At 47.4% G+C, this 24614-nt stretch overlaps 4 protein-coding genes across 4 annotated transcripts in view; 3 read left to right on the top strand and 1 right to left on the bottom strand.

Annotated features, from left to right (window-relative positions):
• The window catches only part of LOC128713407 (uncharacterized), a 52944-nt gene extending 49373 nt beyond the window's left edge, over positions 1-3571 (top strand). Inside the window, exons 7-10 of the mRNA XM_053808265.1 lie at positions 84-2144; positions 2220-2342; positions 2432-2567; positions 2655-3571. Of these exons, the coding sequence (XP_053664240.1) occupies positions 84-2144; positions 2220-2342; positions 2432-2567; positions 2655-3571 (3237 nt within the window). The remainder of the gene's footprint in view (positions 1-83; positions 2145-2219; positions 2343-2431; positions 2568-2654) is intronic.
• Positions 3572-7753: 4182 nt separating this feature from the next.
• Positions 7754-9149, bottom strand: LOC128715126 (RING finger protein narya-like). The gene is made up of 6 exons (XM_053810007.1): positions 9029-9149; positions 8874-8938; positions 8686-8808; positions 8333-8604; positions 8074-8185; positions 7754-8014 (listed from the first exon to the last, which is right to left on the bottom strand). Exons 1-6 carry the CDS (start codon positions 9147-9149, stop codon positions 7754-7756), a joined length of 954 nt encoding a protein of 317 aa, XP_053665982.1.
• An 889-nt stretch (positions 9150-10038) lies between these two features.
• Positions 10039-11190, top strand: LOC128712902 (uncharacterized). The gene is made up of 2 exons (XM_053807768.1): positions 10039-10185; positions 10255-11190. Exons 1-2 carry the CDS (start codon positions 10039-10041, stop codon positions 11188-11190), a joined length of 1083 nt encoding a protein of 360 aa, XP_053663743.1.
• A 2671-nt stretch (positions 11191-13861) lies between these two features.
• LOC128712119 (nuclear factor NF-kappa-B p110 subunit) lies at positions 13862-24525 on the top strand. Its single transcript, XM_053807014.1, has 9 exons — positions 13862-13907; positions 19791-20270; positions 20342-20974; positions 21062-21166; positions 21236-21913; positions 21988-22243; positions 23177-23633; positions 23714-24346; positions 24421-24525. The coding sequence occupies exons 1-9, from the start codon at positions 13862-13864 to the stop codon at positions 24523-24525; spliced, it is 3393 nt and encodes a 1130-aa protein (XP_053662989.1).
• The last annotated feature ends 89 nt before the right edge of the window (positions 24526-24614 follow it).

The raw sequence follows: 24614 nt of genomic DNA, 5'->3' as shown, positions 1-24614 counted from the left end.
CTGACAAGCACCATTCAGCACCCAGTGGAAAGGGAATTTCGTTTTTGTTTTTACACATTTTCGTTACATTTCTATCCCGTCAGAATCTGGGTCGGTTTTTGGCAACGTTCGCGCAGCTGCAGATATTAGGGCTTGCGTACAATGGCAGCCTGGAGCTGTCGATAACGAATGCGGCCGACGAAGCTTTCTCCGAGCTGATGGGGAATGCGCGGCAACTTGCCCACGGCAGCCAGCAACCGGCTGCGAGTGTGCTGTTGAAGAATTTCGAGTCGTACGAGCAGCGGTTCAAGGAATCGATCCAGCGCCATGCGCTGCTGTCGCTGGTGAAATCTGCCGATGATGAAGGTCCAGCGTGGAAGTCATCTTCACCGCGATCCGAGGATCGGATCAATGTGGAGGCATACCTCGCGTCGCTCGTGTTTGTCGAGGAGCATCTGTCCCAGCGTCAGTCGACCGGTTCAACTTCGGACGATGGCGGCGGTGGTATATCGAAGATAGCCGACTTTTACTACGTGCGCCACAAATCGCTTTCGTCCAGCTCGTCGATCGCGTCGACGTCGCCGACACCGTCACCGCTGTATCGCGCCAACCAGAGCTACGATGAAAAGAATCCGCTTAATCGCTTCATGCGTTACTGTTCGCCGCTCAAGAACAATTTCGAGCACGCGTTCGTCAACCCGTCAGGAAGCGATGGTGGAGATCAGGGTGGTGGTAGCGATGCCTTCGACAACCATGGTCACTGGGACTCGGAGGACGACAACTACGGTTCCAACCATCTGCATCATCTGCCGGACCTTAGTTTGGCCGGTGCGGACATTGAGGGTGGTGGTGGTGGCAGTGGAGTGATCTATGACAGCGATAACCCAAAGCACCAGCAGGCGGACGGAGGTGGAGCCGAAGCAGGAGGGCTGGACTTTATCCTGGAGGCAGGCGAAGAAGACGAAAATGCGATCGACGAATGCTTCAATTCGCATCAATTCTGGTACATTAGCCCGGGTCTTGCCTTGGATTTGGAGTTCATCGACAAAGAGGAAACAGCGACGGGCGATGAGGAAAAGGAGGAATCCGATGCGAGCAATAATAACATTCAAGAGGTCAATGAGCGTGCTAGTGTGGAAGGCAAAGCTGGTGGAACGCCAGCAGTAACAGCAGCAGCAGTTGGGATGGCGGCAGAAGATAGCAGAAACAATAACCTGATGCAGCAGGGCACCAGCGCTAGCAGCACCAGCAGTGAGTCGGCTCCGGTTGGTGAAACGGGCTCTTCTTCGGCCGCCATGGTAGTGGAAGACAACGAGAACCAAAATGATAGCGACTCTAGCTACGGAAGCATCAACAACAACGAGACCGAGAACAACAAACTGATCTACCTGTACGAGGATCTCCTACCGTCCCAATCACAAGCGCAATCCGCATCCACAGCACAGGCGGGAGGCAACAATAACAACGGTGCTGGCAGTGGTAATGTCCCGGGGACGTCCGGTGGTGCCGGCAGTAGCAGTAGCACAGTAACACCAACAATGACGACGGTGGAACGAATCCGAGCTGCAGAACAGCTGAAGACGCTCATCCGCTGGGAGAACGAGGAAGTTGAGTGGAATCTGCTCGAGGACTTCCTGCACATGAAGAACGTCAACAAGGAGCTGTGCCAGGACTGTGCGTACAACTTTCCCGCCGTGGTGCTCACGTTCGGTGACAAGTTTTGGCCCATTTTGAATCGCTACTTCTTTGACCTGTGCGCCGACATTCAGGATTCGGTTCGACGCACGATGGCCGCATCGATCAGCAAGATAGCGCTTATTATCGGACGTGAACAGGCAACGCGCGATTTGGTACCATCGTACACGGAGTTTCTGCTGGACGCGGACGACATCAAGTTTGAGGTGGTGCGCACGCTGGCCGAGTTCCTGCGCGTGATCGATGCATGCGAACACGAAACGCTGATGAACCACCTTGGCATGTGTTTGCAACCGCCGCTCAATATGATGAACTGGCGCTTCCGGGAGCTGGCTGGCCAACAGATTGTGGAACTGGCGCGCATGCACACTGCGATTCGTAAGGAGAACTGTCTGCTCTTCCTGACTGGTCTTGCGATGCGGCTCATGCTGGACAAGTATGACAGTGTCCGAAAGGCTGGCATCGATGCGGTACGTTTACATTGCTCAAAGGGGCGCGCGCAGGGTACGGTTTTTTAATAGCTGTTTTGTTTGTCTTTCTTCCAGTTCGTTGAATGCAGCCACGAGTTCCAACAAAACGACAAGGTGTTTGAGTTCTTCAATAAGCACTTTGCCTTCTTTAGCAACTGGCGTCGCCGTCAGACGTATGTGATAGCGGCTGGAAAAATGGTAAATTTAAACAACCCGGAACCGGAGTTGGAGCACAAAAATATTCTGAAACCCATTTTTTTTCTTTGTTTGCTTCCTATCCTATTCAGCTCGAGACTGATCGTGTCGAAGTAAAAATCTTCCGCAAACATGTGTTCAACAATGTACTCAAATTGGCCGACGACGCGGTGCCGAACGTTAGAATACAAGTCGCCAAGTGCCTCAAGGAAATCATTGCCCCCCATCGTACGTATTGCCGTTGTCGTTTGATGTCGATATTTCGTAGCGCATCTGTGTAACAACAGCGTTTGATTTCGTTTTTTTTCGTTACAGCCAAATTTGCAAACGATCCCCTGGTCGAACCGACGCTGCAGAAGCTGCGCACCGATAAAGATTGTGACGTGCGGGGCCATGTAGACGGGTACCAGAGCCTTGAGGAAGAAATGGCAGCAGGCGGTAGTGGTGGTGGTTCGGGCGCATCCAACGCCAGCACAATGATGATGACTTCGGGCGAAAGTGAATCGCATCAGGACGCATCGTCGCCATCGACCGGTTCGCTGGCCGAATCATCCGTTTCGTCGCATCTTTCGTACGCCGAGGTTACGAGCGGTTACTTTGGTTCGGCCATGTCCTCGCTTACGCTGGACGACCATCAGTACTCCGGTGAGATGCGGCACCAGCAACAGCAAGCCGAGGAACACGAGTTAAAGGATGAAGAGGAGGAGGAGGAGGAGGAGGTAGAGCTTGCCGGTTCGTCCGAGCGTGGTGTCGATGTAGCGAACGAGCAAATTCCCGGCATCGTGGAAAGGCCAAACGAGGAGGAGGACGATGATTGTGGTGAGGAGGCGATCGAACAACCGACGTCTTCCATGTCGACCGATGACGATGCGGCCTACTGTTCCGAGATGGAAACATCCTCGGCCGTCTCGACGCCATCGGTGGCAACGGCGGCTGCCCTGGTTACCATTCCATCGCAGAATGTTACGATAACTAGCACCATCAGCAGCAACAGCAGCCAAGTCGTGCCATCGTCCGACAGCACGGACGACCTGTCGGATCTGGTAAACGGTGAGACCGTTCCGACGTCACTACCCGCGCCGCCTACAGCAGCTAGCGATAGTGCTGTGCCGAAGAAAGGATCCGACACAAGTGCAGCAGGAACTGCGGGGGGCAACAGCAGCAGCAACACCAACAACACGTCCAAGATCAGGGATAACTTTTTCCGGAGACGCTCCAAAGGCAAGAAGTAACTCTTGATGATCATGAAACGGGAGCTCGCACTAACCACCACCTCCCTGCTCCTCCTGCTCGTGAACCACCCGAACAACAGCTATTAATATTTAGTTGCCAGCCGCGTAATGCACTCGGGGGCGCGCCCGGGAAAAGCGAGAATTTTAGGCGATTGTTAATACTACTACCACCCAACTATTACTACCAGTACTTCCGCTGCGAACGTTGCTGGTGTGTGAGCAATATGTTTGAGTTTATTATTTTATGAATATAGAAAACAATTCTTCCTCGCGTCCCGATTGACCACCGATAAGAAAACGAAGAAAACCCCGCATTGCGTAGGAAGGAATCGATGACCCCAAAACGCGCACACACACGCCACGTGGGCGCTCAATTCGATTTTGATTCATTAGTTTGGTAGGATTGCACGTGCACGTCGCACAGAGAGGTTAGGTTTTGTTAATTTGCTGTGCTTCTGTCCTCTTGCAACTACTAATACTATAACTGCACCCAGCGCACATGTACGTGTGCGCGTGTGTGTGTGTGATTTGGGAGGGGAGGGGGGGGGGGGGTTCATTGTGTCACCTGTCTAATTTAGCATAATCCATTCTAACTCAAGAACTGCTAGATAAATTAGTGGAGAAAGACGTTCATTTTGTTTACAAGCCACCGTTTGTTGTCCCTATTTGTGTTTTTTTCTTTTAGTTTGCGGCAATAAAAAGGGGTGGCCGCAGGATACAAACAATGCAAGAAATACAATACATGATCATGAAACGGCTGCCAGCAGTCGATCGAGGGAGAGGGAGACAGAAAGGGGAGAGGGCGAGGTTAGGATTGTTAAATAATATCTTACCACATAGAAACCGGCGTTTCTGTTATATCTTTCCAACAATAAAATTCTAGTAGCGCAGACTCAGGCGGAAAGCGAATCGCGGTAGTTGATGATAAATGGAAGAGAAAGAATTACAAGCATATTATAATTACACCTAGAGAAGCGAAATGATGGACTGCTGTAAACGATATGAAGCGCGATGTGATTAAAACAACAAAAAACCAGATAATGAAAGAGATGTAAAACAAGAACCAAGCGTAATTCTATTGGCGTTATTGTGTCCGAAAGAGCAAACAAATACCGGTGCTACGACCGCTTCGAGATCTTCACCTAATGCAGGATTCCGCCCAATAGCTGATAGCAGATCTGCTACCATATTGCCCATCCCTATCGCATACGATCGCTAGTGCAAGTGAGAAGGAAGAAATCGTTCATCTCTCTCAAACTCCCCGTCGCCGGATGCGAAATTCCAACAAACTGGTCGTTTTCCGATTTTTAATACCAGGAGAGCATCTTTCTAGGAGGTGACATTGATTCTCCTGCAGCGTGCATATAGCTGGCCCGCTCTCGCATGTTATCATTGTTGATCTTCTACCACATTGCCCATCACTGTCGCATACTATCAATCTCATGAGAACGATCGCTAGTGCAAGTGAGAAGGAAGAAATCGTTCATCTCTCTCAAACTCCCCGTCGCTGGATGCGAAATTCCAACAAACTGGTCGTTTTCCGATTTTTAATACCAGGAGAGCATCTTTCTAGGAGGTGACATTGATTCTCCTGCAGCGTGCATATAGCTGGCCCGCTTTCGCATGTTATCATTGTTCATCTTCTACCACATTGCCCATCACTATCGCATACTATCAATCTCATGAGAACGATCGCTAGTGCAAGTGAGAAAGACGAAATCGTTCATCTCTCTCAAACTCCCCGTCGCTGGATGCGAAATTCCAACAAACTGGTCGTTTTCCGATTTTTAATACCAGGAGAGCATCTTTCTAGGAGGTGACATTGATTCTCCTGCAGCGTGCATATAGCTGGCCCGCTTTCGCATGTTATCATTGTTCATCTTCTACCACATTGCCCATCACTATCGCATACTATCAATCTCATGAGAACGATCGCTAGTGCAAGTGAGAAGGACGAAATCGTTCATCTCTCTCAAACTCCCCGTCGCTGGATACGAAATTCCATACAAACTTGCCGTTTTCCGATTTCTGATACCAGGAGATAGCGTGCATATAGCTGGCCCGCTTTCGCATGTTATCATTGTTGATCTTCTACCAAATTGCCCATCCCTATCGCATACTATCAAACTCATGAGAACGTTCGCTAGTGCAAGTGAGAAGGACGAAATCGTTCATCTCTCTCAAACTCCCCGTCGCTGGATGCGAAATTCCATACAAACTTGCCGTTTTCCGATTTCTAATACCAGGAGAGCATCTTTCTAGGAGGTGACATTGATTCTCCTGCAGCGTGCATATAGCTGACCCGCTTTCGCATGTTATCATTGTTCATCTTCTACCACATTGTCCATCACTATCGCATACCACATTGCCCATCAGTATCGCATACTATCAATCTCATGAGAACGATCGCTAGTGCAAGTGAGAAGGAAGAAATCGTTCATCTCTCTCAAACTCCCCGTCGCTGGATGCGAAATTCCAACAAACTGGTCGTTTTCCGATTTTTAATACCAGGAGAGCATCTTTCTAGGAGGTGACATTGATTCTCCTGCAGCGTGCATATAGCTGGCCCGCTTTCGCATGTTATCATTGTTCATCTTCTACCACATTGCCCATCAGTATCGCATACTATCAATCTCATGAGAACGATCGCTAGTGCAAGTGAGAAGGACGAAATCGTTCATCTCTCTCAAACTCCCCGTCGCTGGATACGAAATTCCATACAAAATTGCCGTTTTCCGATTTCTGATACCAGGAGAGCATCTTTCTAGGAGGTGACATTGATTCTCCTGCAGCGTGCATATAGCTGGCCCGCTCTCGCATGTTATCATTGTTGATCTTCTACCACATTGCCCATCCCTGTCGCATACTATCAATCTCATGAGAACGATCGCTAGTGCAAGTGAGAAGGAAGAAATCGTTCATCTCTCTCAAACTCCCCGTCGCTGGATGCGAAATTCCAACAAACTGGTCGTTTTCCGATTTTTAATACCAGGAGAGCATCTTTCTAGGAGGTGACATTGATTCTCCTGCAGCGTGCATATAGCTGGGCCGCTTTCGCATGTTATCATTGTTCATCTTCTACCAAATTGCCCATCCCTATCGCATACTATCAAACTCATGAGAACGATCGCTAGTGCAGGTGAGAAGGACGAAATCGTTCATCTCTCTCAAACTCCCCGTCGCTGGATGCGAAATTCCATACAAACTTGCCGTTTTCCGATTTCTGATACCAGGAGAGCGTCTTTCTAGGAGGTGACATTGATTCTCCTGCAGCGTGCATATAGCTGGCCCGCTTTCGCATGTTATCATTGTTCATCTTCTACCAAATTGCCCATCCCTATCGCATATTATCAAACTCATGAGAACGATCGCTAGTGCAAGTGAGAAGGACGAAATCGTTCATCTCTCTCAAACTCCCCGTCGCTGGATGCGAAATTCCATACAAACTGGCCGTTTTCCGATTTCTGATACCAGGAGAGCATCTTTCTAGGAGGTGACATTGATTCTCCTGCAGCGTGCATATAGTTGGCTCGCTTTCGCATGTTATCTTTGTTGATCTTCTACCACATTGCCCATCAGTATCGCATACTATCAAACTCATGAGAACGATCGCTAGTGCAAGACGTTACATTAATTCTCCTTAGTCGATCTATTACATTATATATCTGTTTTGCTTTCGCATTAATCATCATTTTCAAGTTTCACGTACCAGAACTTGTATGCACCTAGGGATGTATGCTGCACCCGTCGAGGATCTCTTGCCATCGGAAATTAAAAGCACTGGTAATTTGCAAACAAGTTTTTGTGCGACGACGGAGAATTTACCGGATGGTAAGAGATGAAGGAATCCCTTCCATCAACCTGTACCATTTTTAAATAAGAGGCCCTTACTACCTTCCCGGTTAACGGCTCCAAGGGGCCACTACTGGAACTATATGGAAGTTCTATCGAGCTAAGTTGCCGTAACCAATGGTTTTTGCACCAAAGTAGAAAGCATTAGTGAGGGTATTATGAACAACTGAAGAAGATAGATAGAGACCGGGAGGAAGTATATGATGAGGGCGCATAATATTTTCCGACAAAAAACACTGAACATAACATTATAATAAACGCAGTGAAAGTTTAAGACTATATACAGAGTACGGAACATACAACAAACACCGTTCGTGTGAGAAATATACTTCAATACCGTGGTTTGCTGGACGACAGCATTTGATCGTGCAGATAGGACGCACCCCCGGTATGATATCTTGCTGGCGTTGATGGAGTGTGCTGCTGATGTCGATGTTCAGCTATTCGAGAGCTACCACCGAAACTAAAGTTAGATGAAGGTGTTTGCATGCCGGAAATACCCGAATCATTCGCAAACGCGTTCATATTAGTTCCTCCGATTTTACCACCTACTTCCCTAAAGTGGTCAGTATTACTGCGTTGTGCGTGTATCTAAAAGAGTCGAAATATTATAGCAGATAGTACAGTTTGCATCATATCATCACTCTCACCATGGTTACGTGTTGCCGTGTAAAACTACTATCCATAACTGATGATGGCCGGTTTGTGAGCGAAGAAGTATCAAAAGTAGCATTGTGCAATGGTCGGTTCGTGAGCGAAGGTGTATCAAAGCTAACCACGTTCGATGATACCGTCGAAGTTGAACGCTTCGTGAGCGAAGGTGTATCAAAGCTAACCACATTCGAAGGTATCGTCAAAGTTGATCGCTTCGTAAGGGAAGGTGTTTCAAAGCTAACCACATTCGAAGATACCGTGGAAGTTGGTCGCCTTCGATCGTATCGGCGACTGTCCGGATCGCCATCGCGATTAGGTAGTGCTGACGGATAATCTGTTATCTGCGGCACAGCAGCCCGTCCGTTTGTGCCCATCAATGGACCATTTCCGTAACGGGGTGACATTTGGCGGAGCGTTTCCTGCAGATTCCGACGGTAGGTGCGAAACTTTTCGTACCGCCGTTGAGTTTCCACTATTTTCTGTCGCAATGAGTCTTCCATGTCCTTCATCTGCATTATTGCTTTACGCTGCGTGGTAAAGAAGGTACACAAAAAGGAAATGTGGTGGTAATTAAACCGCTTTTTCTGATGCTACATTCATACACATACACAGCGCAGAATTCCTCTTATCATGTTTTCTCGCTGTTTGTGCTGGAAAATGACACTTTGATAGGCAACACTAAGCAATTTCAACGAGCCGGAATCGTACAACATCTTTTCTTTGCGGTCCATCTGAAAGGAGTGTTGCGGAGGTTTAATTTCCGGCGATCGCATCAACTATCGGGTTACCTTCTCACCTGATTACTAAGTTCGGTGAAACGTTCCAACGGTTTATTGCACACCGGACATATTGTTCCTCGACCTGTAATATAAAACATGCGTTAAATGTTTAAGCACAAACACAGCAAACTCAAATCCATCTGTGTGTCCCAAATCTAACTGTGCTACTTACTTGTTTTGCCCATGCATTGCCTACAAAGCACATGACGGCAGGAAAGATGGTAAAACTTTCGCTCCTTTCTCGACAAAAGATGAAGACATATGTTGCAGTGTATCCAGCGCGGCACGGACATTCTGACACCGGGTATGATTACTTCGCCTTGGCCACTAAACAACAGCTTCCCCTTTCACTAGCAGCCAGGATTATTGTATCGTTTGACATATTCTCGTGGCGTTTAAGCACTTTCCCGAAGTGTGACCTACTGGGATGAAAGTATTTACTTGGTGCAACATGAACAAATAGGAAGACAAGAAACGTCTTGTTTATGGAACCTCGTATTTTATTGTTTCTTTACAAAATCTGCCTTGTGATAGTAACGAGTGGCGCTTCTTCAGGGTTATTTTACTGTATAAATGAAATTTGTTTTACAACACAAGAAACATCCCTATTGGTTTGTTAGGTAGAGGGTTTGTTGATATTCCGTTCAACGTTTTTAGACAATACAACGTACCTTTCGTATAGAAACGTTACTTCCCCGACAGTAACGTGCGTTACATTGAGGATAGAAAATTCGATACGCATTTTAATTTTCAAGCAAATAACAGCTGACTCGTTGCAAAAGATTCAGTCAACTGTTTGACGAAGCTTGTTTTATTCGCTCAGATCTTTAGCGTAAAAAAGATAAAGGAGACAATTCAATTGAAATTGTTCTAGATTTTAACTAAATTTTAAGTTCGTATTGTGTGGCTCATGACATGAGCATAGAATTGATAACAAAGTAATCGGGAGCGAGCTCCATCGCAATTTTCCTTGATTGTCAAATTGTTTGTTTACAAGCGCTACAAAACGACGCTTCATGCGCGTTTCATTTTGTCCTTTTTCGTCCTATTTTATAAATTATCCTATTTATCAATACGAATAACTTATTGGACAAACACTGTCGATTGTGTAAGTTTAGTACATAATATGCGTTTATCGACCAACCGGTGTGACCTGGACATTTTACAGTTTTTGTGAGGAGTATGTTGCAGCCAGAATATATATGTCGTGTTTGTCTGGCTGAAGGTGCGTGGAACATCTTCAGTACAGACTTTGTCCCCGATGAAATGTGTACCGTCGCTTCGATCAACCGCATTCAAGAAAAACTGCAATACGTGACACAACTCGAGGTAAGCCTGTGTCTTCTTTTACAAATAAGGTTTTACTTTCACTAACACAAGCTGACGTTTACTTTCTAGCTGCACGAAAACGATGGTTTACCATTGCATATCTGCGAGCTGTGCATAATACAGCTAAACGTGGCCTATCGTTTTAAACTACTCGCCGCCGAATCGGACAGTAAGATGCGGCAAACGTATGAACTAAGTGAACTCTCGCCCGCGGTTCCAAATGCGTCGACCAACGGCGAAAACGACGACGTCGACAACGACGCAACAGCATCGGAAACAGTGATGCTGAAAGCAGAAGTATTTCCGGACGAAATTTGTATAGAACCTACAGTAATCTTGGAGGAAAATACCGATTCATGGACACCTGTAAAAGATGAAAATGTGTCGAACATTCCACCTCGGCCTTTTCACATTCATGGGATGGTTTCCTTGCAGAAAGACATTATCAATCCTGCTGAAGACGAAGCTTACCTGAAAGAAATCGTACACAAGGAGGTGATTTCGATAAAATGGCCACAAAAGGACGAAGAAACATGCGATACACAACATTCTGCCAAATCGACAACCAGTACCTCGAGACAGTCCAAGGGTCATCGGAAAACTCCACGGAAACGTCAACAATTGCAAAGCAAAGCAAAACAGCACGGATCCGAGGAAGGTTCACGAAAGCGCCATAAAGGACAAGCGAAAAGTCAAGGCCGGGTGTCCAAAAAGAAAGAAAACAAATTAACAAAACCGAATAATGGCACTCCAAAACAGAGCAGTAGCACTGGTTCAACGAAGAAGACGACGACGGTGAAATCCGCTGATGCTACGTTGCGCAAGAAGCGGCTCTTAAAAGTATTAAACAGTTTACGCATCGATATGATGTACAACAATACGGTGGAGTGGCACGAGATGAATGATGTACCGATTGTTGAAACTATAGGGGATCCGCTATTACCACAAATGCCCATGAAACGACGTAATTCCGTGTGTGTTTCATCCTTTGCACCGTGGCTGTAGGTTGTTTACCAAGGCAGCGTGAATTAGCCATTTCTAATGAAAAGTTTATTAGACCATTTTTTGGATGTAATTACGTTGTTCATATTGATAGCACAAACACTCATTCGTTGGTAATTACGGTTCCCAACCATGGAGACTGTCAGTAAATATCAGCTCTCAAATGACCATTTTGCAAAGTAGGTACAGAAACGAGTCTAAAATGCTTTATTTGGCGGAAAATTTGAAAAAAAACCTGAATTGGACCGAAATCGATTCGAATCCGAAATGAAACGATTACAAAACTGAAATAACAAAAGACGAACATATGAGGAATATACAAACGAATAAATTCGCATAGGACTTAAAATACACCTGAAGTATTTTGATTTTTTTTTAACAAATTGCTATAATTTATTACGAATGTTTCGAAAAAAAATGTGTTCACGGAAAATGAGTTCACGATATGGCGCTGCACTTCAACGCACATGTACCACCCATCAACCATCGGAATGCCGGATGGAAAAGGTTGTTAAAAGGTGTAGCGACACTATCATCGGGCACCCCTTCTCACAGCCTCGGCTGTGGACTTTGCCATCGTGCACCGTATGGCGGTAAATTTGATAAGCGCTCGAGTTGTCTTGTACTGTAACCGGTCGCGAATGAATGTGACACCGACCCGTTTGTGTGCAGTTCCATTTCGTACTGCAAAAAAAAAAGAAACGATTGTCCATCAACAAGATTTGATACCAGCCAACGATAGGGCGCAATGAACAAAATTCTTTCAACCGGTAGAGAACTACCCGTTTCAGCCGCTTGTTTAAACGATAAACGTTTGTATTTCCTTACAACAGTCACGTGCCGCGAGGATGTAGAATCGTGAGGTTTCGTGACCTTTTCATTTATTGCTTTTGAGAGCCACACAATGGGAGGGACAAAAAGCACAACAGGAATCACGGCCTTTAGTAAGTACACGTGTGCACAGTTCCTACCTCTATCGGACTGGTTTTTGTTCTAGATGGGCATTTCCAGCGATTGCAGTTTTAAGTTTGCTGCATCTTACCCACATTCCCATCGGCACGTTGGTGTTTGTGATTGGAGCAACGAAATGTATGACGCATCGATCGAGACGCTCCGTTCGCGAACGGTTGCTGGTGGGTGCTGATTAGAATATCATTTTATAAAACCATTCACACTCACTCACTCACACACACACCCATTCGTATTGCTTATCGTACGCTCACCTGTTGCTTCGCGGACTCGCTATCTCTTTCTCACTCTCAGAGAGAGAAACTCTGGGCGAAGCGTCCGAAAACAACAAAAGCGTTCCAGGAAACGGGGAATCACACAGAACAAAACACAGTGACCGCCTGTCAGACAGTTCCAGCGATATCTCGGGTGTACGAAAGGATTGTGACAGGGCGGTTTTTAAGGGTGGGGGGAGGTGAGCACCGAAAGCACCATTCATTCTCCCACCCCAAACCATGTCCAGAACATTGTTGCTCCTTTGTTTCCGCTCAATCGTTATTGTGGTAACACGCATTCAGTATCTTTCTTTCGCCCGGGTTGGTTTGGTTTTGTTCCCGATTTTTTTTTGGGTGTAAGTAGCGCCGCACTGCACCAAACGCTGCCGTATTCCTTCCGCGGGTGTTCGATGTTGTGTGTTGCGAACCGTGCATAACGGATGCTGCCCAGCTGTAGGTCGGGTTGGTGGTTTATCTCCCTGCACTCACACCGACGCGCACACCCATATGGTGAAGCAAACGCAAAGCAACCACGCGCACTGGTGCGGTTGCCCGTGTGAAACGCAGCGCACAGTTTACTAATGTGAGCCTCGCGAAGCGGTTGCGTACCCAAACACGTACGGCCGGTGCACAACGGTTACACGGTGCTATTGCGTCTCACCAGTACCGCGAACTGCGACAGTGTCTCATCGAACCTGTGCCAGAGCGAAAGCATCGAGTGTGGTGCGACCCATCTCCGTATGTTGGCAAACATTGTTGCGGTGTACGGTGTGTGTTGATTGCCGGCCGATTGGTGGTGGTTAAAAAGCGCAATTAATTGTGTGGCGTCTGCGGTGCACGCGTTGTGTGCGCTGTTTGATTTGTGTGTTCCGGAGATATTACCACGGTTTGTGCTCCGATAAGGAGGGCTGGGCACAACCACCACCCACCACAAGCGCATGGTGACAGTTGGCGGTGTGGATGGATTTCCGGCATTGTGTTGTAAAAATATGCGTTTATACAGTTCTCCAACTCCAACAGCAACTCAGGAATGGTTAGAAGCGAAGTTCTCGAACAAGTGTAAACAAACTGGCGGGCTGGCCTTGAAGTGAAATGGATGTTCCGGCGTATCGGTTTGCGATGCAGTTTCGCTGTTCGTTTGCACCTGTTGCAGCCGTAGACGAATGTTTTATCAGCAAATAAAGCAGCAAACAGCAAAGCGACAGTGTAAATAGTTCAATTCTTTATCTAAAGTGCATAGTGTTTGTGTGTGTGTTTCTCTTCAACTTTTCGTTCTAATTCTAGCGCTCTGAATAGTGAATCCTCTGCTGCATCAGTGACTTTAAGGGTTGTGTGCGTTATAATCCCGCGTGTTATTAGTGGTTGAGGTTAGTGCACCGTTGCCGCGAAGTCTTTTGTTTATTTGTACTCTTCCCCGTGTGCGACCGGATACACACAACGGTGGGTCCACAATGTCGACGCTGCTGAATTTGGACAGCTATCGCCATGAGATGTACGGTAAGTGATGGTAGTAGTACGGATAGTAACCATAGCACCGGTCGCAGTACGCGTTGAATACACCGTCGCTCTCCCTCTGTGTGTGTGTTTGACGTTCGTACGTGATAGGAGTTGAAAAGTGAAACATCGTAAAGTTTGTTCCGGTAATGACCTTGTTGAAGATGCCGTGCCATTCTACTGGAGTTTTTTGTGGCTTGTTTTTTTTTGTGTGTGAATGTCCAGCACTCCCGCGGATGGTATGAATCACAGCTCCATCACCAGAAGGAATGACGTGTAAGCCACATCGTGGTTGTGAACACCACGATCAAGCGCGATCGAGTGTCTTTGTTGCCTATTTTATTATCACCCTCAATCATTCGCCGCATACGAAATAGGCATCCCTCCCTCCCCCCCGGGCCCGATCGTTACAATCGGACCGCAGGCGGGCAGTAGGGGTATGATTGGCTTGTCATTATGTATGCGAAACTGGCCACCAATGCACGCGCGGGTTCGTGCTCTCCGCATGTGTGTGCAATTGCCGCCGGGTGGTGGGGAATAAACCGGTACGTGCGATCGCTGCTGGGAAAGCCCCAGCCCAAGTAGTGGTGGTCTCACCACATCACACACTCACACACGCACGCACCCAGTTCGGCACGTTTGCGGGCGTCACGAGAAGCGATCTTGTTTTTGGAATGGGGAATTCCCAAACTCTTTGCCCCCCAACGCTGCTTGTCCAGCCTCCGCGATCGTGCTCCACAGTACGGGCCGGCGATTGCTACGATTGACTTAGTGTGTGATGCATCTTCGACGACTGCGGACATAGTGGGCTCGATCAGTGCAGTAGCTTGGACATAACTTTATCTGTGTAGCGGATAGAGCTAGGTTCGTTGCAATTTCAGTACGTAGGTGCTATTGTAAATAACAAATTACAATGTTGGCTGTCTACACAAACAAATCAATGATGAATTTCATATATAACTATCTGCTTACGTCGATCATATTAAGAACGCATTAATCATGGAGCTACAGTGTGTCTCATCCAGCGATGATCACGCCTTTTAGAATAGATCGCTTTTTTCAAAGAAATGCTATCGGGATGACTCAAATGAACTCAAATGGACGCCCGGGTTTTCTAGTAAACCGATACTTGCTAAAGCGTCCAGCAGCAATCCATGGTGATCGCAGCTAAGAAGTCGTCTAAAACTTCTACACTTATTTCATAAGACAGCATTGAAAATTCGCGCAGAGGTTTGCGAAAGTCTTCTGGTCGGAATATTGGAAATTTCTTCAATTTGGACATCTTTCACCACGGATGATGCTGAGATTCTATAAAACAAGTGAAGTTATAGCAATCCCGGCTGTGATGGCAACATCTCTGCGAGACTCTGTCATCTGAAGATGCTAGGCTTAGCACGAGTAAATATCAGTATTGCGCTTAACGAATATGTAGAGAGTCATGAAAAGAGTCATTACATATGAATCTTTAGTGAGAAGTCATCCAAATCAGGAAACGATTCATGAATCCTGAGAGCAGTGGTGGATCTTGGATTATTCATGGATCTTTGAGGATTACGAGGAAACTCCTTGAAAATCTTGAAATTCTTGGATGATTCATCAATCTTTGTATTAAAGATTCAGATGCATATCCTGTGAATTCAGTTAATCAAACTTTGGTGCGCTTGTCATTTAAGTATCACAAAAGGACCTAAGCTGATAAAATTTTTACACCATCCACTTAGACAGAGAGTACTTGGTGGGCATGAATAATTAGGAAGGAACCATCGTCAATTTTTTGTGAATGTATGCCTTTCTTCTTCTTTGACCTCACAATAATCATCACCGATTATGGACTCCCTTCAGTGATTGGTTATCTGTGATGTGAGTAATTGAGTAACTTAATGGAGTGAGGTATTCTTGGGGGGTTTTTTTTAAAAGAGATTTGAAGCCATTCACTACCAACTACACTGTTTGGTCGGTCCAATATGACCCCAGATATAGTGCCCATATCGCTATTGCATTCTGTTATTGTTATCTATCATAATCCTGGGTGACATTGAGCAATTCAACCACTTAAAAAATTCAAAAGAAAACTTTATTTAAATCTCGAAATAGTACTCTGGAATACGAGACGAAGCGATAGGGGCTTACGAAGCCCTCTTGACTCAGTCTTGAAAGGTATTTTGTACATCAGAATCTCAATGAGGTTGAAAGGCAAACCTGTTTGTGTTCCTCATTGGTGGAATATAGACAATATTTGACTGTATTTCACAAAATATCTCATTGATTTGTGACTTACTTAACTAAAATTGACTAAAATCGATTCTTACTAATACATTTACTCCATGTTGTCCAAACTACCCAACCACCCGTTCCATAGTGGAATGTCCTCTTCAGATCGTTCCTAAGCACGCTTATCGTTACGCGCCACAGGCTTTTGGCAGAGTGGGACAATTTTTTTGGTGATGATGGGGGACCGTGGGAGCTGGCAAAGAATGTCGTCATCGTTGTCAGTGTCGAACCGGTTGTTCATTTGCTTTTGTCGTTGCGATCCGCCGGAGGTATGGACACCTTCACGTCAACACGAAGATACTAGGCTGTGTGTGTCGTGTGCCGGTTGTCATACGGTGCGGTTGTAGTTAATCTGCACCATTGTTTACGCGGTTTATCGTAAGTGTGTCGTTTATCAACTACTGGTTGGCAATTTAGGCGCGAAAGGTAACGACAAGGTAGTTATAGATTGGTTTTATTATAGCCAAAAAGCGTTCAATGTGATAAACTGCGTTCAATTTCACTCTCATGTGTGTCAAATTAGCGGGGAAATAATTGCTTATAATCTTTTATTTTGTTTACTTTTTTTGTTGTTTCACTGCTCGCAAGCACGTGCGCTTCATCTTTCTAATGGTGGGGAAAATACACACCGGTTGAGTCATGCGTTGTTTAGTGTAAAAATGGCGCAAAGAGGAGAAGATTTAAAGCAGAGATTTGGGAATTTATATTACGATGTTCGCTTTTCTTTTTGTAAGAAAATAGCAATTAGTTGCTATGCAATGTACATTAAAAAGTATCATTATTATGATTTTTTTTTGGTTTATAAGCCAGTGGTTGTAATAATTATTTAATGTTTTATTGTCACTGCAATTTTGGTATACAATTTTTTCCAGAGATATGTGAATAATACTTTATAATATCGTTTATTTGTAGTATTCCGGGATAGAATACTTCTTTTCACGCAAAGAAACACATTAATAGTTGATATTTATACGTTTATTTCGACAATTAGAGCAAAATTTTACCAAAAGTAGTTTCTTTTTAATAACAAAATGTAACGTGTTATTCAGGAAAATTTGAAAATTTTGCAAAAAAAAATTAAATTCCACATACAAACTGTCAAAATTTGGAGATTCGCGTCGTGTAATCGTATCGTGTAAATAGGGAAACTGCTGTACAACAATTTGGATTACGGTACACATCCATAATCGTTACAATAATTTCTTTCAATGCAAAACATCACCATGAAAAAATATACATTTAAATATATTTTTTTTATAAGATCACAACAATACATTTATTTTGCATAATCTCCATATTGATGGTCCGATTAACTGGTTAAGTGTGAAGTCCTAATTTACGTCACGGGGCAGGTTTCTGTAAGAAAGTATCCAGAATGACGCCAATGAAATGCCAAAGCTGTACTATCTGGCGGAGTCGGTAGGACACGGTCTTGATCTGCGTCAATCCGAACCAAACCAGTGGCAGATTCCACCCATCTTACTGCCTTAAATACCTTTATGTCTGAATGGTGTTCAGCAGAAGATTTCAAGAACAATTGCTAGAAATACAAACTGGATCGTTTGTCGATTTCAAGCAAATAATCAACATTAAACCAACGTTGCTGGCCAAAGTGGCTAATTTTGTTATGTTTAAAGCGGCTATAAGCCAGCTAAAGGTCACACGAGGCTATCGGGGGGCTTCATTGTGCCACTCTAATCGTTTCACTGATTACGGGCTATCCCGCTGTGGGTCCTTTTTCCGGTGGAGATTGGTTTTTGAAAGTTTTATTTTCAAATAGTACGCACACACGCGGCCCCCTACGCCCGTTGCCCCGATGTTGAAGCCCCTCGACGTCATTCCGCATACGATCACGAGCGTTTTATTGTTTCGGCGATGGTCTTTCATGGCCGTATGTAAAACAAGATCCCGCCGTCCCGTACCGGGGCTGGGTCACCGTAACCGGTTCTGCTGGATATTGGAAGGATCTGCGCAAATGACGTTAATTTTGGGGTACCTTGTTTTCTTTCAAAACCTCGCTTAACGGAAGATGGTTTACAAACGTTTCGCGTGTGATATTGGCCCGGTTTGATCAAATTATTCTTCGAACCAACGTGATGTCCGTGGCTTGACGTCATGTACGATGATGCGCAAGGATTTATCTTATGTTGTTCCTCCACCATGCCATGTGTTCCCCCACTTCATTCAATTACACACACGGATCAAACGATATGCTTCCGATGTGAATGGGTTCGCTTTCTCGCATGTCGCTCAGCGATGCGTGAAGTACCTTACAAAGTTACCGGGGAAGACACTGTGAGTCATCTGCGAGCCCATTCGCCTTCCGGTAAGCTCAGTGTTTTCTCAGTTTCGCTAAATATAGAACGTCCTTTTAGCAGGCTATTTCGGTGGTACGGCCGCAGGCTATTTCGGCCCCAGCACTATTTGTGGAATCCCGGTTACGTCATAAAGTCAGCCAACACTGCGGTGATCCGGGATGGAATCGAAGAGGAAAGGCGAACACTCTGACGTCGAGTGTAATCCCGGTTCTTACGGTGTCACACCCGGTATCGATGACGTTGATGTTGAGCCGTACTCCAAGCCAACCACCCCTTTTAAGCGTCAAATAAAAGGGGCACGAAAAGGAGGCACGTATCGAACGCAAAACCGGCTGTTATCGCGAACGTATTGACTGAAATACTTGTTCACGCCTCGCACAGATATCGATTTGGTATGAATGAATGAATGGAACGAAGCAAGATCCGGCTGAGGAGGGACCTTTTCAACGGCATGATCCAAAAGGGGGAAAGAAAAAAGGGATGGTTGGACCGTATCAGCCAGCTATCAGGTCGCAAATCGATAGCGGTCTTATCTGTTTCCTTTTCTGTTGACATAAGCCCCCTTTTTGGCCGGACAGAACCTTTGGCGCTGTTAATGGGTCGAATCGGCAACTGTTTCTCTCTCTCTCTCTTTCTGGCGGGCTTGCTTCCATGTACATTTTATATGCCTCCCGTCAAACTCTGGACGTCGCTCGCAACCCCCACCCCCTCCCCCTTCCCCGCCAGTCATCGAGAATCAAACTTGATCGCGTGCCCGCGGCGGTAAGGTACGAGACACTCGTCCGGTACCGGCGATCATTCAGTTGCGTGTTGGCGCCGATACGGTTAGGATGCAGCAGCAGTAGCACGACCGTCGCCGAGGTGTTGGTATTATGTCGCTAGATCACTGTTCTATCGCGTTGGATGTACTTTTACAACACCTCCAGCAGCAGCAACCACATCATTCGGACGTTCCATATCCACTGCAAACAGGTACCGGCTAATCGTGCAAGCCTCCTCACATGCTTCCATCATTTGTGGTGGAGGGATAGGGGGAGAGGGCGCGGGGGGGGGGGGGGGGGAGTTCCGTCCTAACGCACAGCAAGAATCGGAACCGGAGAAGGGCACTTTGCGGATTTTCCAGACAACACTCCTCCGCGGGAGTGGGAGTGTGTGTTGTGTTCGGGTCGGCGCAAAGAAGTCGCCGTTTGTTGCCACAGTCATCGCCGGTGTTTAGCGTGTCTTAAAGAGCCGGATCGTGATTCATTGGTTTTCGCACCGCTTGATGTGTTGTCCAATTTTTCGCGTATATTTCCAGAGCAACAGCAGCTGCTGGGCGGTTCGGCCAACCAGTACACCATCCTGTCGATGGACACACCGTCGACGGCAGCAGGAACAGTGGTCAGTGCTGGAGAGTCGCACCATTATACGCTCGGTACGGGCCGATCCTATGCCAGTGCGCTTTCGCCATCGTCATCGTCTGCATCGCCATCGTCGCCGTCTTCGGTAGCATCGCCCAACAGCCGTGCCAGCAATATGTCCCCGCAGTCTAGTGCGAGCGATCACAGTGCTTCCTACACGCTGCAAAACCTGAACCTTTCCAACAGTGCCGGCTCGATGAACTATCCCGGTATGGGCTATCAACAGCAACATCACCAGCCCCAGCATCAGCACCAACAGCAGCAGCAGCAGCAGCAGCATCAACTGCAACAGCAGCACTATTACGCTCCCCAGCTGCTGAACCTGGACCAGGAACAGTTGCCGTCCAGCTTCACCTACACGACCTCATCCAACGAAGGTAAGAAGCGGCAGTGTGCTTAAAGTGTGAACAACTCGGTGATCAACGGTACGGTGTCACGTTTGTTTCAGCATTTGCACCACCGGAACCGGACTACAGTGAACCGCATCTAGTGATATTGGAGCAGCCGGTGGACAAGTTTCGCTTCCGGTACCAATCGGAGATGCACGGGACGCACGGTTCGCTGATGGGGAGCCGCACGGAGAAGGCGAAAAAAACGTTCCCCACGGTGGAGCTGCGTGGCTACAAGGGGGAGGCAAAGGTGCGCTGCTCGCTGTACCAGGTCGATCCGCAAAGGCGCGCGCCCCATTCGCACCATCTCGTGATTAAGTCCGGCGAGCTGGACCTGATCGATCCACACGAGCTGGACGTTGGCGGACCGCCGGGTGATTCCACCGATGGGGGCGGCAGTGGTGCCGGGAACTATGTGGCCACCTTCCAGGGGATGGGCATCATTCACACGGCGAAGAAATTTATCGCCGAAGAGTTGTACAAGAAGCTGCGCAAGCATCGGCTCTGCGAGCTGAACCGTGAGCCGACCGAGCGGGAAGAGCAGCAGATGCAGAAGGACGCCACTACGATGGCGCGCACGATGAACCTGAACCAGGTGTGCCTCTGTTTCCAGGCGTATCGCGTTGAACCGGGCACCGGGAGCTGGGTGCCGCTTTGCGACCCAGTCTACTCCAACGCTATCAACAATATGAGTGAGTGTTGGTGTTTTTGGGGATGGTTGGGGCTTGGGCGAATGTTCCAATCGGGCCTTACGTGTGTGCTCTTGTATTTTTTCTCAGAAAGTGCCCTCACCGGGGAGCTGAAGATTTGCCGGCTGAGCACCACGGTTAGTGGTGTGGATGGAGGCGAAGAAGTGTTTATGTTTGTCGAGAAGGTTTGCAAAAGTAAGTTGCGATTGCGATTGCTGCGCTTGAGTTTTGGTTCTAAACGACGTTTGTTATCCTCCCGTATAGACAACATACAGATTCGGTTTTACGAGCTGGACGAGTACGATCGGGAGGTGTGGGAGGAAAAGGCCATTTTTTCGGAAGCGGACGTACACCATCAGTACGCGATCGCTTTCAAAACGCCACCGTACCGCAACAAGGACATTACGGAACCGGTCGAGGTGCACATGCAGCTGTTCCGGCCGCGCGACCGATGCCAGAGCGAATCGGTGCTGTTTAAGTACAAACCTCGACCCGGTATGATGGTGCCCGGTAGCAGTGGCAGCGGATCCCGCAAGCGACTTCGCATCAGCTCCGGTAACATATCGTCCGAAATTCCGACAGTTATCCCGAACGATCCGAATGGATCGGTCGGTCCGGCTGGAGGTGGTGGTGGTGGTGGTGGAAGTGGACCTAGCTCGACCACCCGTTTGCCACCCTTGCATCAACCCTTCCCAATGTTGGCCAACCATGACGGTACCATTCCGGAGGGTCATGAACCATCGTCAACGACGGCAATCACCACGACGACCACGGGACATCAGAGTTCACATCATCAGGACATTATGAGTGGAATCGGTTCGACGACCACAATCAGCAAGGAGCTGACGAAGGCGAGCATCATCCAGGAGATACTAAACATTCCAACCACGATCGCGTCGGACGTAGCGTTTGATTCGAGCGATTTCCCCTGTAACTCGGAAGGTAAGCACCGTCAGATGACACACTCATTCGCGCACCATTCGCTTACCCGTTGGTTGTTGCTGTTATCGCTTCAGAATTCAACAAGCTTATCCAGGAGATTGGCAACCAGCAGGATTTGGTGAAGCTGGAAACGGACGCGGAAACGGTCGGTGACACGGAGAGCGTACTGGGTCGGGCAATTGCCGATCTGGTCGCATCTGGCGACGATGCCCGACAGGGTGAGATGTTGCGCAAGCTGCTGGCGCTGATTAAACTGTTTGCTGGCGACGTTAACCGGTCACGGCAGCTGCTGGCTTCCCACTGGACCGCCGCTAACCAGCAGCAGCTCAAGTAAGTTGTGCATCCACAATTCCACACATTCCGTATCCTTCCCTATCGCTCGTTCAGGACATCCTCCTTTTGCACGATCGACCCGCGGCCTAATCGGGGCATTTCCTCTCTCTCTCTTTCTCCTCTCCACATTCTCTTTCACTGTGCGTGTGTGTGTGTGGTGTGGTTTAGGTTCGAACCTCAGCCGTGGAGTAGCCATTATGAGGAGCATGGGTGGTGACTAAACAGCGTACCCTGCGCTACGTCACCCGCCACTGCTCAGCTTATGCAGCTTTTATAAATGTAAATAAATTATTCGTTTTGAAAAGGTTGTTGTGTGTAAAGCTGTGTGTTTGTATTTGGCCAAAACGGTTGGAACTGTGGTGCTCAGTTGGAATTCCGAATGAGAAATAGAATTAACAGTAGTAGTAGAGTACTCTAGAATATCCGCAGTATACCTGCGATATGATGGGTTTTGTTGGAAACGGCAACCGGAAGGTGTGTGTCCTTGGGTATTTTCTATTATTTACAAACATCCCGACATGTTTGGGCTTTCCAATGAGCTGCCTTCAGACAGTTGAGGTGTGCTGGACTGGAATTTCAAGATTTCCATGACGGCCTGTAGCGATGCACAGTCCCGGGTTGGGAAAATTGTCCGAACCTCCGGAACTGGATCGCTTGCTGCTTGTCGGTACGAAGCTAATGATATGCTGTATAATTATTGACGATGAGATTTATGCCTTCCTTTAGACGTGCCTTCCTCTTGAGACATGTGATTCCGCTCGCCCTTCTCATGCAAACCCCTCCCCTCCCTCTCCCTCCCCCCCTCCGACGCATGGTACAACATCGTGCAATTGTTAGAATTCCTGTTTTAACGTTCGCTGTAACTAGACAAGCAGCATCCATTAAACATTGGTTCGTTTGTTCTCTGTATCTGTTTTTTTTATTCTACAGCTGTTTGCACGCGGCCGTCCAGCGCAATGATACGACGGTTGCGTGCAAGTTGATCGAACTGTTGGGTGAGTTGCGGCTCGCGGACGAATTGTTGGACCTGCCGAATGATCGCAACGAAACGGCCCTGCATCTAGCGGTTTCCACCGGCAACGGACCGATCGTGGAGGCGTTGCTAAACGCCGGCGCCAAGCTTAACTTTTGTGATTACCGTGGCAATACGGCGCTGCACCGGGCGGTGGTGGAGAATGTGCCAGATATGGTGCGGTTGCTGTTGCGCCGCGGAAAACCCGGAGATTCTCGGCTGGATTGTACAAATGACGACGGTTACACACCGGTGCAAGCTGCCGTGTATGCTCGAAATCTGAAAATTACGCGCATCTTGATCGACGCTGGTGCCTCGGTGTGTGAGAAGGACCTGAAGCACGGCAATAACATCTTACACATTGCAGTGGACAATGTAGGTCGTGATGAGAGAAATGTTTTTTTTCTGCCGCATATCTTCGGTATTTATTTATTCTTCTTTATTCATTTCGGTAGGATGCGCTCGATATCGTAAACTACATACTGGAACATGTAAAACATGAGCTGGGCGACGAGCAGAACAACGCCGGCTATACCCCATTGCAGTTGGCGGACGCTAAAAGCCATACCGGGCCGGGAAACAACAAGCTGATCGTGCGGGAATTGCTGCGCCACTATCCGGATGGTTTGCAAAAGGCTGCAAAAGTATCCCGGAAGGAGGCGACAGATGATAACCCCGATCCGGAAGAGGATGTTGATGAAGACGAAGAGGACGAAGAAGATGACGAAGAAGATAAGGAAGAGGAGGAAGAAGAAACAGTGGCTTCCATGAAGGAAGACAAAGCCAACGTGCTTGATTCGATCAACCTTAGCTGCGACCGTGCCCACATAGCACGGTTGCTGGAGGAACACGAACCGGAAGCTGAACCACAGCGCAAAGCGACTAAACGGTCGGATGTCTGCGCTGATCATACTGAATCATCCGCTGCGAGCACGCTGTTCGATGACCAGTGCATGGACGAGCTGTGTAAACAGTTGAACGAGGACGACAGCTGGCGCACGTTGGGTTCGTTGCTTGATTTTCATGCGTTCTTCACCGTTTGGGAGCAGGTGCCAAGCCCGGCACGGATGCTGCTTGGTTATTACGAGGTAAGTGCCCAGGTTGCCTGCTGTAGGCACCAAATCTGGCAAAGGCACATTATTGGTACGGTTTGTTTTTGCAGATGCAGCAGCTTAACATGGATCGGCTTATCGATATGCTGCGGGTGCTGGAGTTCCGTGAATGCATACAAAGCATCGACGAAATGGTCTGTCGACGGATGAAGTAGTGACGTGGCAGATACGAACTACATCCCGCAGCAATGTGATTACGTTGGACGCGTGCCGCATGTTACCTGCATCCTTGTAGGTTGCCAGT

This window comes from Anopheles marshallii, chromosome 3 (genome assembly GCF_943734725.1).
Source record: "Anopheles marshallii chromosome 3, idAnoMarsDA_429_01, whole genome shotgun sequence".
In the NCBI taxonomy this organism is placed as follows: domain Eukaryota; kingdom Metazoa; phylum Arthropoda; class Insecta; order Diptera; family Culicidae; genus Anopheles; species Anopheles marshallii.
The sequence above is the reverse complement of the archived record's forward strand: the minus strand, read 5'-3'. Positions and strand labels throughout refer to the sequence as shown.

Bases quoted from the DNA above. Each gene is read 5' to 3' on its own strand.
- LOC128712902 (XM_053807768.1), top strand. From the start codon at position 10,039: ATGTTGCAGCCAGAATATATATGTCGTGTTTGTCTGGCTGAAGGTGCG. The intron at 10,186-10,254 runs GTAAGCCTGTGT...TTTACTTTCTAG, and splicing joins AATACGTGACACAACTCGAG to CTGCACGAAAACGATGGTTT.
- LOC128715126 (XM_053810007.1), bottom strand. From the start codon at position 9,149: ATGTCCGTGCCGCGCTGGATACACTGCAACATATGTCTTCATCTTTTG. The intron at 8,605-8,685 runs GTATGTGTATGA...TTTACCACGCAG, and splicing joins TAAGAGGAATTCTGCGCTGT to CGTAAAGCAATAATGCAGAT. The intron at 8,186-8,332 runs ATCTTCGAATGT...TAGCTTTGATAC, and splicing joins AGGCGACCAACTTCCACGGT to ACCTTCGCTCACGAACCGAC.
- LOC128712119 (XM_053807014.1), top strand. From the start codon at position 13,862: ATGTCGACGCTGCTGAATTTGGACAGCTATCGCCATGAGATGTACG. The intron at 20,975-21,061 runs GTGAGTGTTGGT...ATTTTTTCTCAG, and splicing joins CAACGCTATCAACAATATGA to AAAGTGCCCTCACCGGGGAG. The intron at 21,914-21,987 runs GTAAGCACCGTC...TTATCGCTTCAG, and splicing joins TTTCCCCTGTAACTCGGAAG to AATTCAACAAGCTTATCCAG.